Source organism: Artibeus jamaicensis, unplaced genomic scaffold (assembly GCF_021234435.1).
Source record: "Artibeus jamaicensis isolate MK-2021 breed Jamaican fruit bat unplaced genomic scaffold, CSHL_Jam_final contig_391, whole genome shotgun sequence".
Lineage (NCBI taxonomy): Eukaryota > Metazoa > Chordata > Mammalia > Chiroptera > Phyllostomidae > Artibeus > Artibeus jamaicensis.
In genome coordinates, this window is record NW_026521814.1 from 1,086,921 (window position 1) to 1,108,004 (window position 21,084).

General features: G+C 33.5%; 1 protein-coding gene across 3 annotated transcripts in view; it reads left to right on the forward strand.

Annotated features, from left to right (window-relative positions):
• The window catches only part of SLC4A10 (solute carrier family 4 member 10), a 273,304-nt gene that overhangs the window by 158,350 nt on the left and 93,870 nt on the right, over positions 1-21,084 (forward strand). For 2 of the 3 annotated variants that reach the window (XM_037140408.2, XM_037140406.2), the window contains exons 6-7: positions 10,026-10,214; positions 19,473-19,564. In XM_037140408.2, the coding sequence (XP_036996303.1) occupies positions 10,026-10,214; positions 19,473-19,564 (281 nt within the window). The remainder of the gene's footprint in view (positions 1-10,025; positions 10,215-19,472; positions 19,565-21,084) is intronic. The other variant, XM_037140407.2, reaches the window with a different exon arrangement.

The following is a 21,084-nucleotide window of genomic DNA, read 5'->3' on the forward strand; positions in this document are numbered from 1 at the left end:
TCTGTAGTTTTTTAATCAAATGTTTTATCTATATCAAGTCCATATCTGCTAATAGTTCCTTTAGGCTCAATGTTTCCTTATTGATTATCTGTGTGGATGATCCATTCATTGATGTAAGTGGAGTATTAAAGTCCCCCATCGTTGATGTAATGTTAATTTCTTCCTCTTTGTCTATTAATATTTGCTTTATATATTTAGGGGCTCCTATGATTATTGAATAAATACTTACAAATGTTATATCTTCTTCTTAGATTGACCTCTCTATCAGTTAAAAACCTTTTTTCTTGGTATTTTGTTACAGTCTTTCTTTCAAAGCCTATTCTATTTGATGTCAATATTGCTACTCCAGCTTTCTTTTTTTCCCCTCACATGGAATATCTTCTCCATTCCTTTACTTTCAATCTATGTATGCCTTTAGATCTGAAGTGAGTCTCTTATAGGCAATATATAGATGGGTCTTGTATTTGTTATCCATTCATACACTCTGTATCTTTAGATTGGAGCATTTAGTCTGTTTATATTGAAAGTAGTTATTGATTGACATGTACTTATTGTAATTTTGTTAATTGCTTTTTATTATTTTTGTAGTTCATCTCTGTTTTGTTTTTTCTTCTCTAGATCTCTTCTTGCAGTGTGATGGTTTTATTCAATATTATGTTTTTGTTCCTTTCTCTTTATTTTTTGTGTATTGTAGGTATTTGGTTTGTGGTTACCGTGAGATTCATATATATCTATATAAGTCTATTTTAAAGTTATAGTCACATAAATTCAAACATTCTAAAAGCTCTACATTTTTACTCTCTCTGTTTTATGTTTTTAACATTATAGTTTACATCTTTTTATTTTGTGTGTCTCTTACTCTTTGTAGTTATAATTGGTTTTTACAACTTTTGTCTTTTAAACTTTTCACTAGCTTTTTAGTAGCTGTTTCACTGCCTTTGTTATACACATATTTGACTTTACCAGTAAGATATTTTCTTTCACGTATTTTTTTACATCCAGCTATGTTTTGTTCCAGCTTAAAGTTGATTCTTTAACATTTCTTGTTAAAGGCTGGTTTAGTGGTGATGAACACCTTTGATGTTTGCTTGCCTGGGGAACTCTCTCTCTTATTCAAATCTGAATGGTATCTTTGCCAGGTAGAGTATTCTTGAATGTAAGTTTTTTCTTCTCAGCATTTTAAATATGTCCTCTACTTCCTTCTGGACTGCAAAGTTGCTCCTCAAAATCAGCTCATAGTCCTATACAGTTTTCCTTGTATGCAATTAGTTATTTTTCTCTTGATGCCTCAAAGATTGTCTTTTTACCTTTTTTAAAGATCTTATTTATTTATTTTTTGAGAGGGGAAGGGAGAAAGAAGAGAAGGAGAGAAACATCAATGTGTGTTTGCCTCTTGTGCACCCCCCACTGGGGACATGGCCCGCAACCCAGGTATGTGCCCTGCCTGGAAATCCAACTGGCAGCCCTTTGATTCACAGGTTGGCACTCAAGCCACTGAGCCACACCAGCCAGGGCTGTCTTTTTATCTTTAACTTTAGCCATTTTAATTGCAATATATCTTGGTGTGGTTCTCTTTGGATTAATTTTGTCTGGAACTCTGTGACTCCTGAACCTGAGTATCTAGTTCCTTTTCTAGGTTATAGAAGTTTTCAGCAGTTATTTCTTTAAATAAGTTTTCTGTCATTTTACTTTTTCCCCTCTGTTGGCCCCTCTACAATGTGAATGTTAGTACACTTGATATTGTTCCAGAGAACCTTTAAACTATTTTCTATTAAAATTTTTTTTTCTTTTTGCTGTTTTTAATGGAGAGATTTCTACTATTCTGTTTTCTAGATCACCAGCCTGTTCTTCTGTGTTGAATAGTCTATATGGATTCCCTCTAGTGCATTTTTTTCTTTTTTTTAGTATTGTTCAATTACAGTTGTCCCCATTTTATTTAAATTATTATATGTTTCAGTTTTGCTTGGGTATTTCTTATATTTTTAAAATCTTTGGCATCGTTCTCACAGTGTTTCTTCATTCTCTTCCTGAGTTCAGTGAGTATTTTTATGACTGTTAATTTGAACTCTTTATAATAAATTACTTACCTCAGTTTAATTAGTGGTTTTTTGAGGAGATGGTATTTCATCTTGTTATTTCATTTGGAACATAATCCTTTGTTCTTCATTTTTTTGACTTACTGTGTCTATTTCTATGAGTTAGGTAAAACGGCTGCCTCTTCCAGTCTTGAAGGAGTGGACTCATGCAGGAACAACTGCTGAGTAGACTGTACCAAAAACACATGTACCAGGTGTTTTTGGCAGGCCAGCTGGAGCAGGCATGGGCTGGTGGGCCCCTGGCATGCCATGCCAGATGTACATTGGCAAGATTTCTGGAGCTGGGGCTTATGGATCTGAGAGGTCTTGAGGTCTGTGGCAATAGTTCCCCCTTGAGAGGAAAGCTGGATCAGGTGTATGATGTGGGGGTCCTGGAGTGCACTACACTGAGAGTGCACCAAGTAGGATGACTGGAGTTGGAGGGAACATGGGCTGACATTTCCCAGGGCATGCTGCACTGGGGTGCTTTTGGCAGGACAGCTGGTACTAGAGCAGGCATAGGCCATGGGGGTTCCAAAGTGAGTGACACTGGGGTTGCCTTGGCATGATGGCTCAAGCTAGTGTGAGCCAGGGGTCCAGGTGCACAGGGGCAGCCTTTGCAGACTGCCTGAAGCATCTGGGCTGTGCTCCCACTTGTTATATTAAAGGTGAAGGGGAAATGTAAAAAATGTCACTCACTAGTGATCCTACAGAAACTTCTAGCTGTTCTTCACCTATTTGGTAGACACTTTTGTGTTAATAAGTGGATTTCCTTCATGTATAGTCTAGGTGCCTTTTACCTGCTGTCTCCTCACTGTACCCCAGGCCAGGCAAGTCTTCAGGGGACAATCTGTGATATTTCTTCTTATTAAAGGTCATTGTGTTGTGGGTGGAGTCCATACTGTTACCATGTCTCTGTCTCTCCTATTCTTCTCAGTGTGGTTCCTCTATCATTTGTTGTGCAGAAGCTGTTCAGTTAGCCCTAGTTCTTTAGAAGGAATAGATCTTCTCCATGTAGATGTATATTAGGTATGTTGGGGGTGGAGGTGAGCTCAGGGTCTTTCTATGTCCCCATTTTGGATCTACCTTCCCCAAAGTTCTCTAATAAATAGTTTAATGTTTTAATTGGGGATGAAATAACTGGAGTTTTCATAGTATTTTGCAGTTTAGGAAACTCTTTTTAGTAATTTTATACTGTCTTTTTGATATACAAAGCAAACTTGGGGCTTAGTATTATTATTGTTATCCTTATTTCATACCTAAAGATACTGAATTCAGAAGTTTATAGGTTGTGCCCAAAGTAAGGAGTTTATTTCTGCTCCTTGTGTTGGTGATAGCATTGCCTTTGAAAATGGATTAATCCAAATAAATGTTGGATTGACTATATATAATAAAGCTGTAAAATTTCTCAATCTGGCTAAATTAGCCTCATAGCAGCACAATTTACAATAGCCAAGAGTTGGAAGCAACCTAGGTGCCCATCAGTAAATGAATGGATCCAAAAATTGTGGTACATATACACAATGGAATTCTATGCTGCAGAGAGAAAGAAGGAGCTACTACCCTTTGCAACAACATGGATGGAACTGGAAAGCATTATGCTGAGTGAAATAGGCGAGGTGCTGAAAGACAAATACCATATGATCTCACCTTTAACAGGAAGCTAAACAACAAAACAAACAAGTAAGCAGAAAAAAAAACCCCAAAAAACAAAGACACTGAAATAGAGAACAAGGGGATAGTGACCAGAGGGGAGAAGGAAGGGAAGTTAAGGGGAAAAAGGGGGGAGGGATTGGGAGGAAAAAAAAGGAAGGACACAGGGACGAGAACTAAGGGGGGGGGAGGAAATGGGAGGGAGGTGGGGAGCAAGGGGCAGGGGAGGCTGGGATGGGAAAAATAGACAAAAAACTGTACTTGAAAAATAACTAAATAAAATTTAAAAAAAATACCATTCATAGTCTTACCAGGCTTTATGTTTCTTAAAACATAATTTCTAGTGTTGTCTTTAGAAATTTATTTCTACCAGGAAATCTCCCATTAATCTGACTAAAACTCTCTTGTTTACTTTATTACCTTAATTTAGTTTTATTGTCTAAATTTACGCTTCCTTTTTTTAACTCTGCCCCCTTCCTCAAACTCAATTCAAGGCTGTTAGCTGTGTTAAATCTAGCTTTTAAAAGCAGATTATAGTTTCTCAGTCCATCCTTGCAAATGGAAGTAGTTCAGTGAAAGTCCCAATATCCCAAATAGCTTTTTACTTTCTTTCTGCTCTTCTAATTAGTTTGTATTTTTCTGTCTCCAAAGTAGTGCAGCTTGAATGCCCCATTTTCAATGTAGATCAGTGTGTAAAATGCCATTCATAAGATGTTAGTTTAGAGCTAACACCACATAGAAAAATATTATTGAAAATACTTGTGTTGACTGTTACATCCTTAGATTCCTTTTTAATTATTAATAAAAAATGGACTTTCCCTCTTTGAGTGATTTTTATTTGACTTATTTAATTCAAAGATATTTATTTCTACTCTCAATAAAATCTCATTTAAACATCTCTCCCTATAGCTTATAATTATTTTCTTATTGTTTACTTGCTGCTATTTTTCACTTTGTGACAATTATGTTATATTTTTAAGTGATGTATCACCAAGGCAACTTGCAGAAATGGGGAAAAAATTTTTAAATTTATATTCATTTTATTTCTTTTTTTTGTTCTCCAAGTATAGTTATCTCCATTTTACCATCACCACTTTCCACCACCCCACCCACCCCTACCTCCCACCCTCAATCCTACCCCTATTTAATACCATAGTGGGATACCCCTTCACACCAGTGAGCATGGCCATCATAAACAAATCAACAAACAATAAGTGCTGACAAGGTTGTGGAGAAAAGCGAGCCATGCTACATTGTTGGTGGTAATGTTGACTGATGCAGCCACTGTGGAAAATAGTATGGAATCTCCTCAAAAAACTAAAGATGCAACTGCCTTTGACCTGGCAATTCCACTGCTGGGATTATACCCTAAGAACCCTGAAACCCCAATTCAAAAGAACCTGTTCACCCCAATAGTCACGGTAGCACAATGCACAATAGCCAAGTGCTGGAAGCAACCTAAGTCCCTATTAGTAAATGAGTGGGTCAAAAAACTGTGACACATTCACACAGTGGAATACTACCCAGCTAGAAGAAAGAAGGAGCTCCTACCCTTTGCTACTACATGGATGGATCTGGAGACTATTATGCTAAGTGAAATAAGCCAGGCAGTGAAAGACAAATACCATATGATCTCACCCGTAAGTGGAGCCTCATCAATAAAACAAACAAGTGAGCAAAATAGAACCAGAGACATTGACATAATGAACAAACTGACAGTAACCAGAGAGGAGTGGGTAGGGGGATAATGGGGAAAAAAGGGAAGAATAGTCAAATTTTTATTAACCTATAATTATAAATTTGGTTTTATTTTATTTTATGACAATTTGTGCCCATAGCAATTAAGACCTGAAATTTTCTTTTTAAGTCTAATTTATCATATTTTTCAATATGTTAGGCAGTTACTAACATATCAATCACCCATTCTAGTTTTCTGAAAGGTAGATATAGTAGTTTACCTTTAAGGGCTTTTCACCTGAGTACTTTGCAAATGCCCAGCCTCAGTAGCATTCTTTTTTTAATGTATTTTCTAGCAGAGGAGTAGGATCCAGATATTATTTTAGGATGATGAAGGATTTTTATATCAATATTCTGATGTGTTTTTAATAGACTCTTAGATAATTCTTTAAAGAGGTTTTATAGACTTAGCAGGAGAAAATCCCATTTATATCTGGCAGGACTGTCAAGAATTTCTGGTATAATTAAAGTGGGATTTTCTTTTGGATAAAGTTAATTTAAAAATGTCTATTTCCCAATGTTTCAAAGAACTCAGAATAAATGTAAACTTCTTTGTTCAAAATATTACTTAACTCTTTTAAATCCAAAATTCTCAAGATATATTTTCTTACCATAACTTAGTCTGATAAGGAAATCAGTTATATTAAAGATTAGTCTTAATTAAATTTTATAAATCATAGGCAATTTTATGATCTATGTTCATCTCTTTAAAATACAGTGCTGTAAAGATGAATAATGAAAATATTCTTTCTGTAGTTGGTACTTTAACCTAATCCTGTCAGTGAGAGTAAGAAACTAACACTAAACCAGTTAGTAACATGGAAAGCTTATCAATTATTGCTCTCAACTCATTAAAATAACTTCTATTGACTAAAATTTTTTTTGAAGTAAAAATCCAGAGTTTTCTCTGCTTAATGTAATACACAAATTTAGGATTCTGGGAACAGTCATACATTTTTCAATATGCTTAAAATATACAGTACATGGCCTGGAGAGTCAGTGTTCTTATAGAACAGTTTTAGTGTGTACGTTCCTGGCGGTGCTGTCAACCAGACTAGAATCTGAGTCCATCCCATTTCCCATTCCCGCCCCAGCACTGTTATGACAATGGCTTTTTAGGAAAAAGCACTCACATAATAATTTTTAGAGAGTTCAGAGGTTTATACAGAATCTGTAGAATATCACAGTCTCTAGAGGTTTTCATTCAGTAGTTAAATGGATTGATCATAATAAAATAATCACCTGATTGCACCCAGAGGGTATTATACTGAGTGAAATAAGTCAGTCAGAGAAAGGGAAATGCTATATGATTTCACTTATATATGGAATCTAAAGAACAATATAAATGATTAAACAAAACAGAAATAGACTCATAGAAACAGAAAACTGACAGTTGCCAGAGGGAAGGGTGGTTAGAGGACTGGGTGAAAATATTATATGTAAAAAAATAAAAGATAAAAAATATATACTTTGAGTCAAAAATAAATATTTGCCTGATTAGGATGTAAAGTAATATCTCATTTTCCTTAGGCCTTTTTCCACAAACGCTGCTAGTTTTCCCAGAACCAGCTTAGTGCCAGAAGAGCATGACCTATTTATCCTTTTTCTTCTTGCTCCTTTTATCATCCAGGTCCTGGAGTTGTGCTTTGGCAGGCTAGACTGTATTATTTCGACATCATAGCTGCTGAGATGGTAGTACTTGACTCTGGGCCCAAAGCCATTATGGTTCATTATCCTTTCCTACTTTTCAAGGTTGATACTAATATATATTATGGTGGTGAAGAGAACAATGTAAGTGATTAGTGAATCAGACTCCATTTGGTTCTTAATCATCACCTCAGTATAACTTATATTCTTAAGCAAGATGACTAACTTTTCCAGTTCATTAAGGTACTATTTGATACAGTTACAACTCAGAGGAGTTTGCTGTGCATTTCTGTATGACTAATGAGTAGATGAGTGTTTTTTTCTCATTTGCTTTCTCTTGTGTAACTCTTTCAAATAAAGACCTATCTCTGAAAAACTGTGAAGCTAGTGACTTACAGGATTTTGTAGTGTTCAAGCATAGAAGGACAGTGCTTTAGTAGGAATTAAACATGATAACTATCTGCATAGCTTATTAACCATTTTGATTCTGATTGGAATATTGAACTGGGGATATATATTGTGACTTATAGCTACAACTACTTTACAATGGTATAACTTTGATGTTTTAATGACCTACTTTACAACTCCCAATGTGAAGTATATAATGCATATTTTATATTCACTTTTCAATCTTAATAAGGTTTTAGTGTAAAGTCACACATTTTAACAACTTATCTTTTTCTTTACTTCAAATTATTCCAGGAGAATTATAAGTACTGATGTCCAAAACACTGAGGTATACATTAATTATTCTACAGTATCATTTTGCGATTGGAAGGGACTTTGTAGGTAATTATAGTGGACATTACATTATAGCTGACTTTTATACATGCATTCTACCTCTTTCCATTTTAGACAGCAAAGTGATAGAGCAAAAGTGTGCACTGCCTGATTTTGTCAGACTTATGAGCTAAGAATAATTATTATATTTTCCATGACTGAAAAATTATATAAAATGTTAAAATTTTGTAACATGAAAATTATATGAAATTCAAATTTCATTGTCCATAACAAAGTTTTATTGAAACAATCATGCTTATGTGTGTACATGTTGTCTTTGAGTATTTTTGTGCTGTAAAGACAGAACTGATTGATTGTGACAGAGATTAGATGGTCCACAATCCTGAGATATTTGTTATTTGGCCCATTATAGAAAACGTTTGCCTGCCTCTGGCTTAGAGAATTTACTGTAGCCCCAGCTGGTGTAACTCAGTGGATTGAGTGTGGGCCTGTGAACCAAACCGTTATCGGTTCAATTCCCAGTCGAGTCACATGCCTGGGTTGTGGGCCAGGTACCCCAGTAGGGGCCACCTGAGAGGCAACCACATGTTGAAGTGTCTCCCCCTCTCTTTCTCCTTCCTTTCTCTTCTCTTTAAAAATAAATAAATGAAATATTTAAAACAGAGAGAAAGAGGGACTCTAGAGGGAGAGGCAGTTCTCGATTAGTTTAAACCAGTTGTGGTGGCCCTTCCGTTTTGCCAGTGATTTGTTCAGCTTAAGCAGGGCTACATCAGTTGACATAGGAAATTTTTTCCTGGGCGAGGCAAAAAATAACTTTCTTTTTAGAGAAAGTCACAAAAAGGCAAAGAATGTATGGATACAAAGATATATGTTTCCTTGTTGTCTGGCAGCCACCCTGTGACAAGGAAAATCAGCCTGAGGTTGAAGCGCCCACCTAGAGAAGCAGAACGCTGGTGGAATGACAGAGACGTGGAACCAAATCCAGCCTAACTTGGATCTTTCTGTTTTTCAAGCCAATGCAATTCATTGTTTTAATTCGATTTAGATTTTCTGTTATTGATAAACCAAACTTTGCCTCTACTTGATATACTATTAAAAAATATAGATGGATGTATTAAAACCTCAGAATTCAAACCAGGGACCTATAGCCTACTTAATGAAAATTGCGAATAAAATTTTGTGCTGGGATTTTTTTATTGATGGCCTCAATATTCCAATTAGTGCATTATGTGCTTAGTCCTGGCAACAACATATGAGATAGATAGCATCTCCATCCTATACATAAGGACCCTGAGACTATTCAGCTTTAAAAGGCCACACAGCTAGGATGTGGAACAATGACCCATCTGTTTCCTTAGTCTGTTTCCCTTTCACATGGAAGAAAAGCATTGTTTGTAATGGAGAATTCTGCCAATTTTCAGATCTTTAGTGTGTTCAGTGGCACAGTGGAAGGTAATTCATTGTGATCTGCTTGCTTCACATAAGGAGTTAGTGTCTCAAAAAAATCAAATAGAGTTAATATTTGATCATCTAAAAGCAGATTAATTATACTAGGGTTCATTGAGATGATCTTTGCATTACCAAGAAACTTAAAATGCTTTTATTTATTTACTTATTTTATAGGCATTTCTGACACTCCATATGGTAAATATTAATCTGCTTAATTATAGCCTTCTGAAATATTCCTTTTATACTTTGACTTATGGTTATAGAAGGCCTTTTTAATATAGGCATGTTTTCAAGGAAAGTTTGAGAAGGCTCAGTTTATATCAGTGAGAAAGAGTTCTTTACTCTTCAGATGAAACCAACTAGACACCCTCCTAAGCCTTCCTGCATCAGACTTTTACAGGTAGACTTTTGTTCACTGGAAGAAGGAACATAGAAATTTTTCTCTACTATAAAAGGGAGAAAGACCACATTAATAATATATCTGTCTGAAATATAATATTCTCTAAAGTCATCACATATTTAAAATGGAATGAATGATTTGTGATATAAATTTCCCCAAGCCTTTGTAGTGCAACAGTTTCACAAAGTTCTAAGAAATTTTTAAGGAATGCATTTCTATTTAAAGATGAATGCTATTATCTAGAGGACGGATATTAGATGTGGTAGTTCCTGGCTAGTGCACTACAGGAAAGGGGTGCTAATCTTCCTGCCTTCTCTCTTCAGATATGGTCCTTGACCAACAAGTGAGCTCAGGTCAGCTCAACGAAGATGTGCGCCACAGAGTCCATGAAGCACTGATGAAACAGCATCACCACCAGAATCAGAAAAAACTCACCAATAGAATCCCCATTGTTCGTTCCTTTGCTGATATTGGCAAGAAACAATCAGAACCAAACTCCATGGATAAAAATGGTAAATGTTTCTTTATTTTACTCTTTATGTTTATATACATGTCTGAAATATCAATGTGCTTCTAAATCCTTTAAAATATATTCTATTTGAAACTGATCTATTGAAATTTAGATTGTTGTTGTAAAATTGCTTCTTTTCATATGTACATATATGTTTATGTTTGTGTGTGTGTGTGTGCGTGTATAGTTTTATTATCAAGCATTACATTGTAGAATCTTAACAAGAGTTTAGTTTTCCTGAAAGTTTTATGAAAGAATTCAAGGGAAACTTTTATCTAATAAGAAGTTACAGACTCCAAGTTAGAGAAGGTACCGAACATAACTGAGCGTTAGTTGCATCCCAAACAAGGTGTTAGTCTTTGTCCCATAATTTGAGACTGTAATGTAATGCTTTGCCTTACAGTCCTAGAGTTAAAATGAATATAATGATTATTTAGTGTTTATGGAAAAATATACTGTTTTCATGTTGCTCATAGTCAACAATTCCATTGGAGAATATGATTGAAAAGACTAGCTAGTGTAGTGCCATGGCTCTACATAAATGAATCCTGATTTCCAGTTCATGGCTCATTGCTCTTTGCACTGCCGCATCTCCCACCTCCACGGGCCACCTCACTTACCATCTCCACACAGAAACACCAGGGACACCAACCATTGCTTTCCTGCAGTCATGACTGACTCCTTATGGTTGTGCTTCACACTGTTTTACCCCTCTTGTGTATTTTGTTCCTTCTTATATCCATTTGGCCCTTCATCATTTACATTAAGGAAATTGCTTATTAATTTCTTCTTATTATCTATTCTCAATAGTCTTACAAAGGAAAATGAAGTTACATGAGGATAATATGAATTGTTAAACTTCCATTAGCTGTGAAAGTTTCTAAATTTTTAAAAGATAAATAAGGAAATGTAATTTCAAATGCTTTACTAGAAAGATTCTGATTTCTACACATGGGCTAACATATATATATTGTCAGCCTGGATTATTTTATGTAATTTAATTACTATTTTCATGCTTTGGCAATGCCTTAAATACAAATTCATGAACATGAATCTTCCTCAGACTTTGCATTATATGGTAATTTTTACCAGTTTTCATATTACTGAATTAAATATAGTAGACAAACAAGTAGAATAAATGTCTTAATAAATCAATGAAGATGGTACTGTTGTCTCAAAACATATAACCAGTGCTTAATGGAAAATTAGTTTTGAAATACTCATTTGATTTTTTAAAGACTCTTCAATGACTGAATGTAAATCATCATTATACAGAAGAGTCTGTAGTTGTGCTTCTAAGTTCAATAAAAGTGTTATGAGCACATTATGGTTTACTCCAGTTTGTATTTATAAATTCCACTGAACATCTTTAGAATTTATAACTTGCTTGTATTACCTCATATATTTAAAATGTATTCATATTCTGCCATAATTTGCTTTAAAATATGGTATATATAAAATAACAAAATGTACCTCTCATGTTCAAGACAATATACCAAATGTAGTAGTTTTACTATTCTTGCAATATTAGTATTTAGTTGGCATGATAATATTAAGAAAACAGACTTGGATATTTTACTAATTTTGACTATGGGCTTATGTCTGCATGATTCCAAAGACCTTATTAAAATACGCCCTGCCCCCCAAGAATTAACTCTTGGTGAATGCAAGCATGTTAAAAAGAAATAAATACCTGTCTTCACTTCATTACTTATACTGGAAAGCAGACAATAAAATATATGTCTGGAGTAAGGATACACATTTACTCAAAGATGCAAGGATCTTGGGCTATGAACTAGCCATAATTTATATCACAAATTTCACAGGGGATAATATTTGGTATAAAATAATTTTATTTCATTAAATTCTTGAAGGAAAGAGACTGCTAAATTTACTATATGAGACATTTATTATAATATCATGGAAGCCTTGGCACACAATTTATGCTTTAAACTTCTGTTAAATATAGAAAAAGCTGATGGAATTATAGACTTGAATCACAAGTTGACATATAGAAACATACAAATAGAAAATTTTCTGAAAGCAGGTCTTTTGTTTTGTTTAGACAACCGCTTAGTTTTTCTGAAAACTAAAGTGTGAGTAATTCTGAAGTGATTCTGTCACCTCTGTACAATCAGCCTTTATATGAACATATACAGATCCTTTTGAGGCATACTTTAGGGTAATAAAAACTTGGAAGCATTTCTAATAAGATTCATACAACCAATTAAGTATTGTTGTAGACTATACTGTCAAAAGTGGTCTTCTACATCTAGGCTTATAACACCTCCTTAAGACTCTGTTTTGCTTCCTCGCATACTTTGCATAAATATGTATATTGAGGCTTCTGAAAATATGTATAGACTCACCAATTTAGAATCAAATTTATCCACAAGTGAATAAAGTGTGAAAGACCTTTATTACTAAGGTTCTCAATCTGTTATGAACTCCGACAAACTCTAGATAAACAAACATCAAAATTCATAGACATAAACATAGATTTATGGACTCTGTTTCAAAATATGCAATAGAAAAATTGTGCAGTAGTACATCATAAAATGGATTTTATTTTATTTTTTTATTCTTAAATTAATTTTATTTAGTTATTTTTCAAGTACAATGTTTTGTCTATTTTTCCCATCCCAGCCTCCCCCGATAAAATGGATTTTAAAATGTGAAAAATGGAATAATAATATTCTTACTATTTAGAAAATATCTTCAGGTTCCATTTATAAGTGAGACGACAGAGTAAGAGGGGAGGGGGGAGACTGGTTGAAAGAAGGGGAAGGGACCAGTGAGAGAACATGTATGAATGACCCATGGACATAGAGAACAGTGTTGGGATCGACTGTTGGAGTGGGGGACAGTTTGGGTGGAGGGGGACAAAGGGGCAAAAATTGGGACAACTGTAATAGCATAAACAAGAAAATATTTAGAAAGAAAAAATCTCTTCAGTAGCGGATTTCATGTAAAAAGGCTGACTTTTCATTTAAGATTATAGACTAGGGATTAGAGTAAGATTTTCTAGAAACTTGAAAACAGAAAACATTTTTTTCCTAAGCATAGAATAGAAATAACCACGCTCTTATTTAATATAATTTTATTTTAGAGGCAAAACAATTAGGAATTCTCTAAAAAATGAACTGATTCTTATGTAAGTAAATCTAAAAGAATGTTATAGAATAAGGTTTCTACTTTCTTAATTGACTTATTCTTTTAGCATGCTACCTTGGGTAGCAGTCCCAAGGTTTAAACATTTAGATAAGTCAATCTGAATTTCAAATATGGGTTATTACCAGTATAGGTTTTATATATTTGTAAGATAGTAATTTCCTTGATCCTCTCCTCCTGAAGTCTAAAATATTTTGTTTAATTTTGTAGTGATTTGTGATAATTTATCCAATGGCATCTCCAAATACTACACTAGTATTTTTTGTATATTGTTTTCTTTGTGTTCAGCACATTCTCTTAAGGCTACGATGCAGGATACTATGGATTCACCATGCATATTTCATGCCACCATGCCGTGTTTAACTTTCACTTTTCATTAAGCATCAAAACTGTGAGAATTAAATGTCTGATTCAGTTTCAGTAAAAAGTGACAGTTACTTTTGGCAAAACAACAGCAAAAAGTAATAGAAAAATAATATCTTCCTTAACCTTAGAACCCTGAAAAGGATATGGGTAGAAAATTCTCAAAATAAATTTATCAAGAATATTCAAATAATTCCTTGAAACTAGAAGGACTTTCTAAAAATAAAAACAAGACTTCGATGTTAAATTATCTAGAAAAATTTTATCAGTATTTGTATGTGTCATTTAGGTCATGCATGCAATTATACTTTGAGACATTTGGATTACAAGTCTATTATAAAATATTATTACTTTAGTGATAAAGTTTATATTTAAAAAATAATTTAGGACTCTTAGTTTTCTTAGGTGTAGGGTATCTTCATTCCACTGGGTCTTTTATTGATAATTCTAAGTCAAATTCTTTTCCTTCAGATATTTTTATTCTTCCTATTCTGGACACTTTCCAGTTGCACCTTTTATTTAAGATCTCAGAAGGAGTTAAAAAGCAGGAGGTCTCTGACTTACTTCCCGAGCCTCAGGTTACGGGAGAACATCTAGGTTTGGAAGGATGGGGCACGTGCTGGCTCTTCAGGCTGCACAACACACTCCAGCTCGCACAACAATGTGGGTGTATGGATGGCAGATGATTTTTATTTATGGCGTTTGGAAGTCACTTTTATTGCTTTGTAAACACTACTTTTATAAATGTTGGACTTTTTATTTTCAGATACATGATGTTTTTATGTGTGCTTAGTATTTGTATGCTTTCCTATTTTTTAAAATACTGTGGTATCATAAGATACCAAGAGTTAAAGATAATCCCTCATAATGTTCTACCTTGAAGAAAAAGAGCTAGAATACCAATTCTTAGAATCACTTGAAAGAAAACATAGTAAAAGATTCATTTAGATGAGAGAATTAAATATTGCATAACGAAGGTATTTTCCATTGTTCCCCAAGCATCAGGATGACGTCACTGACACAATGGGTGGGTCTGTTTAGAGGCTGTGTGATTGCTACTGAGCTTTGGAATGCCAAGATTAGACTTTTAACAACAAAAATATTTCTAGTACGATGTGTTTAAATTTGTTAGTTCATGTGTTACATTAACTATTTTCAGGCATAATATTTTTTTCCAGGTTTAAGTATGTGCATACTTTTTATGTTTTTGAAGTGTAGCTCACTTAACACTTTCTAATAGCCTTCTTTCATGTTTTCTATTCCCATAAATTAATGTATTGTTACACATGTATGTAACTTTGTCATTCATCTTTATATTTCTTTATTTTGCTCTGTCTTGTGTCTGTCTCTAACAGGCTCATCTCATCTCTGTACCTCCCTCATCTCCTACCCTTTGGGTCCCTCTAAATGCGTTGAAGTTTTCTGAGGTAGTGTAAACCAGCTTGGTCTCTAGGTTAATAGTAATGTACCTCCATGTCTTCATCCCAGTTTCCTTCTATTACACGTGATTTTCTGTACGTTAAGCAGTAGCAAATAATGATATACCTTAAGTATATATTTTTCTCTTATTGATTTGAATTTGGCCAAATAGAAATTTAAAAGCTGCTGTTTTACAATACTTATGCACATAACTTATTTAAAGAAGAAGACTATAGGTAAGGACTTCAGTGTACGAATATAATACTTAAATATTTTTGACAATGTATTTTACCTTTGTGTTTCAATAAATGTTTTAATGATACTGATATTACTTAAAGTGAAATTAGTACTTTTGGCATAATCTCATGTTGCCCCCCTACAACTTGATGATAAGGGAAAGGTCTATGCCAGTTTCACAATGAACCTCGTGAAAAATGTGTGCAGTTGCAAGAGAAAGCCAGAGCTTCCATTTCCCGGATAGCAGTCACCTGAATTACTCTCAGGTTCCTCCTGTGCATTCCCCACATCTTCCCTGATTTGCCTTGGAAAAATTAATGGTCCGTAATAATTTTTTATTCGACTGATATGTGACCCCTACATGGAGATCTAGAGGAAAAATTGAATTCATGATTCGAAGGAAAATTTATTCAAGCAGTCGCTAATATGAATACTACATAATATGCACTTTAATTGATAAGGTGCATGACATATTAAAATGGATAACATCTAAAATGGTGGATTCTCTGAATTTAAAGGTTTGGAAAAACAATCCCATATGGTAAATATGTAGGATTATGTTAGGTTTCTCAAATGTTTACACTTGAAAAGTCATGAACTCTTCCCAGTTCTTACCAATGGTGTCCATTTTTCATCAGTTTTTGAATAATTGATCCTGAATGTAATAAGGTTATTGAGTTAGTGTTTTTTTAATTGTTTTTGGATAGTCATCTCCATGCTAATAACAGATGTGATTAAACATTGCAATGACATTTACTTATAGGATACATTAATATGAACAGTGATTAGTGTGTGAAATGATGGTCATGCAAGAAAGTAGATAAAAACATGTATGTTCCCAAGCACTGTGGCCTAGTGATTAGACAAATTATCATAAAACTAGCACTTATAAAGCTTCCACACATATTTGTGAGTTCTGAATCCCAACTTCATGCTATTTTTCTCCTGGATGAGGAAATACTCTAGCAAATCCTTTGTTATTTTAGAAAACATATTCATTTCTGTTTGAAGGTAAAATCCTTACCTGAAAACTATTATTTTATAAACTATTATTGTTTTAGGCATCAGTGATAAAATAAAGGTGCTCTTTTAAAACCTAAATTTACTGATTCTTTTTATGTAATAGTATTCGAGGTAATGAAAGTCATTTTGAAATTCAAACTCATCACCTTCTTTTGAAAGACAGTGATAATTGAAATTAAAGAAATTAGTAGTTAGACAGATGAAGATGATAATTGATGACAGAATTATAAAAACTTATTCTAATTTATGAGATTACTGGTAGTTTATAGACTATAATTCATGTGAGGACTTTAGTTTAATAGATAGATAGATAATAAAAATTTAAGGTTTATTTTAAAAAGTATAAGTTTCTTCAAAGTAAACCAAACCAAAATTATCAGTTTAATTTAAAAATTATATTACCTATACACTTTTCTGTATCCTGCCAAGTTTTCAGATACTGCCTTAAAGATATACACATTTAATGCATATTTTTTCATTTTAACAAATTAATATACATATTGAAAACAAGTTTTGGAACATTCCTTAAACTTTGCAAGCCATTTGATGTGATTAAATATTTTAACTAGTAATATTTACTACTGTTATTTAACTATTACTGCTGACCAATGAGATACCAAATTTGTGTTTTATATTTGGTATTACAGTCTGGTAGTTTTTATGCTTTTCCCCCATGTACTATTATATATTCTGTGTACATATCTAAAATCCAAAAGAAGCAAGGATTTACTACCATTTAGTGTGTGTCCTGCTAGTTAAGTACTCTCCACTAGGTCACTGTCCATATCACTTAAAATATTCATAGAAAATAGGCTCAAATCCCTTCCTAATTCTCAGCTTTATAAGGTAATATTTTGTAAATGTTTCATCATTTAGTAACAAGAATTTCATGGAACTATAAATCTCAAAATATATTAATATTCACAAGGCAAAATCCAAGTACCAATGTTGTAAACATATCATGTAAGCTGAAAGCAATTCGTGAAATGTTCTCTATTCAAAGAATATTTATGGAACATAAGCTGTTTAACTTTTTTCAGTTTTAAATTATAGCATAGTCTCTCTATAATGAAATTTCTTCTAAGTTGATTACTTTGCATTGGATTGACTCTTTTTTTGTGTTTTTTTCCTGACTGAATTAAATAATATTTTCCATGTAGTTTTATACCACTTGAAATAAGTTATTATAGGAAAGCACATGTTTATTTAACTTTTTTATGCCTTGAATTTCACTACTCAATTTTACAGAATATTCAGAAAATTTATGTTTAAATCTGTCTAATTCTAACTTATGAAAATATGGAGAATGATGTGAAACTGGTGATTGAAGACATCTGTTAGTAGCACAAATACATTGTATAAAAGATTTTTAAAAATTAGTTATTATATTGAGAATGATAAATGGCTGCTGATGAACAGTGCACAGTCATAGCTGCGCGTCACAGTTAGAAATGGGAGAATGACAAGAGATAATTCTGCTTAATTCTGGTATTGATCTAAAGTTTATATATGTAATTTGGAATATGCTATAATCAGAATTTATGTACATGGTTAAAGGCAAATTTTCTTTAAAAAGTAATTTAAAAAATCTTCACCAAATGTATTATTTTACTTTGTTTAGTGAAAGCAAAGACTATTTCAGTTCTAGAAGAATCTTAAGCCCATTACTTTCTGGCAATATAACAATATTAAAACATAAAAAATATTATCTATTAATGAATGACCCCTGAGAAGCTTAATAGTGCACAAAGCAAAATTCTAGTAATATTTAAAAGTAAATCAGTGTTTTAAATCATACTTGGCAATTTCTAGGTAGCAATGAATAAGTAGGATTTCAGCAGAAAATTTAAAGTGGTTTTATTTGTAGATGTATTAGTAGTTAAGAGAAGTTCAGATGAGTACAGACTGAAGTGACTGGAGATGAGACTAAAGGTGAACTTTGAATCCAGTTGAAATGTAGGTGGGTAGAGAGAAGAATGAGGCAGACACAAGAGAGTATATTCCTGACGTATAACACTGATGAGAGTAAGAGCAGTAGTTTGCCATCGATTATTGTAGATATGGTTGTGCCTTTAAAGCAGGTCATCATCGCTCATGTCACAACAAAAGGGTGGGGAGAAGTTAAGGAAGGAGAGAGTATGTGAAATTTTGCAAACCTCATTAATTTTTAACCTTTAAATGCTAAACAAGGAGAGCTTACAAATAGTTGCAATTAAAAAATGCTTCATAATTAGTGAATAACGAAATTTAATTATCCTTTGCTAGCTGTTGTCACCTTCCCAGCTCTACGGCCCACTTAACATCATGATCTTCCTTGTAATTGGGGAGAGATGACAAAGTAATTAAGTTTCTGGTTAGGGTTAATGGAAAATTAATACAATTCAAGTTTATTGATCTTTTCTCTGCAGATCAATATTTGTATGCTTATACAATCTAACAGTGAGAAGCATAAAATCATATTCACAGTTTTCATACTGTGTGAGGAAAAGGTATTTCTAACTGAAGCTTTCATATAGAAATCTCTAAACGTTATGGTTGAAGAGTGTTTTCTCCTTAGCTTATTTTTTTCAGATGCAATAAAAGCTATAAATGTGCTGTATACTTTTCAGATAAATATTTACCCATTTTAAAAACTATACATTTTAAATTCTTCAGTCTGAGCTTAAATTATAACAGGTGTCTATCTTATATTTTCAGAAAATATATATCATCAGTATTGGATGAAATATAAAAATCAATGATGTTTCAAAACCATAATTAGTTTTAAATATTTTCATAGGTAATTTTTCTTTATAAGAAATAACTATTTAATTAGAGTTTGAATTTGAGAATTTATTTATTTTTTCTTGACTGAATTCTCCTGTTTCTATCTGTAACTGATAAATGAGAATATTTTTATTGATAGAGATCTAGTTATATTGGCCCTTCGTGCTTATCTCATAAACTCATTAAGAAACATATTAGTTTAGCTTAATTCATATTTTACTCAATATGTCTGGAATTATATAAGTAATTGTTTCTATTCTATAATAACAATCTCTTTTAGCAGGTCAGGTTGTTTCCCCACAGTCTGCTCCAGCCTCTGCTGAAAATAAAAATGATGTGAGCAGAGAAAACAGCACTGTTGACTTTAGCAAGGTAAGCTTCTCTCTCATTTGAGTAAGCTACAGTATTATTACTGGAAACTGCTACACACTTTATGAGGTGTTGACATAATACTTTGCATGAACAGTTTTTGTTACTTAGCCAAAGTGGGATATGGTTATAGTGTTAGCATTTAAGTTCGTATGTAACATTTTGCTTGTTCACAAAACCAAATGTGTAAGTTTTATGCATAGTCTTTAGGTACGAGCCATTCAGTATAATATATCTCTTCCATCAAAAAGAATAACTGGACTTTATAACTAATTTAACAGAAGTTTATTATTTAATATCTGTCTATTTTTTCAAAATTATTTTTTCTCTATGGAAAAGCAAATCATATAAAGTTTTCATTGTCACAGTTCAGAGAAAGGCATTAGTGTAGGAACAGACTAGAACATAGCGGAACTGAGCAAAGTTTCTAATGAAAACTTAATAAAGATGGACTATTGAGGGATATATTTAATTAGAGCTAATTCAAATGAAATCATTTACTTAAATTATTCTGTGAAAATAATGTAATTTGGGCTAGCAAATTTCTAACAGTCTATATGTACAATTGTAGGCTATGGCAAACTAACAAACAGGAAAGAGGAGTTTCAATACTGACCCAAAATGAAGAGGGTCGACAATTTTCTTTATCTGAGTGGCTGAAGCAGTAGTAACTCAAAGTGTTTTGCCCTCCACAAAGCCCTTAGCACTGGTGATGATTGTAACATCTGGAAGAGGTGGTAACGGGAGGCAGCAGTAGAAGTTGACCACCTCAAGCTTCTGAAAAGTGCAGTAGCAATCAGCTCCTCGTTACTGTTTTGGAATCTCTCTGCCAAAGCCTAAGTGGTCCAGGTCTGGTCATGTGCATGCTCTCCCTCTGGTGCCTGGCAGAGTCTCTATAGGAGCACGGTATACCAGCTTAAGTCTGTTAATTATGCGCGCAGGGACTGGGAGGCCAACAAAAGGGGCAGACTAGTCCATGTGGGATGAAACAAAGGCAAGAAAAAGGACCTCCACACCAGCAAGAGAGAGAGGTGAGGGCACACTCGGGCTGTGTTTCTATGATGGGTCAAAGCTCATTTCACTGTATGGAGGCATGTGATTCAAACATTAAGCCAGTTCAGATGTAATCCATTTGCTGTTCCAAAAAATATCTTTTTAAAGCATTACATCTTCATTCATCTCTAAGTTGGAATAAAATTGTTGCAAACTGCCATACATTTAATTTCTGATATTCTTCATCTGAAACTATATCTTAAAAGCAGTGACATAAGAAATTGCTTATTTATTTATGTAGGCATTAACAGTACACCATGGGCATATTTAACATTCTCCAAAACGATAATAAATCAAATGCTTTCAACTAAATTACCATTTAACCTTTTTAAAAAAGGATATAACCCTTTCACATTGAATTTTATCTCTCCATACAATTTTGCTTTGAGTTGTCTGATCTGTCTTTGGTAGCCTCAGAAATGCTTCATCATATTTGAAAGAAAATAAATTTTGCCATTGGGAGATAGTAG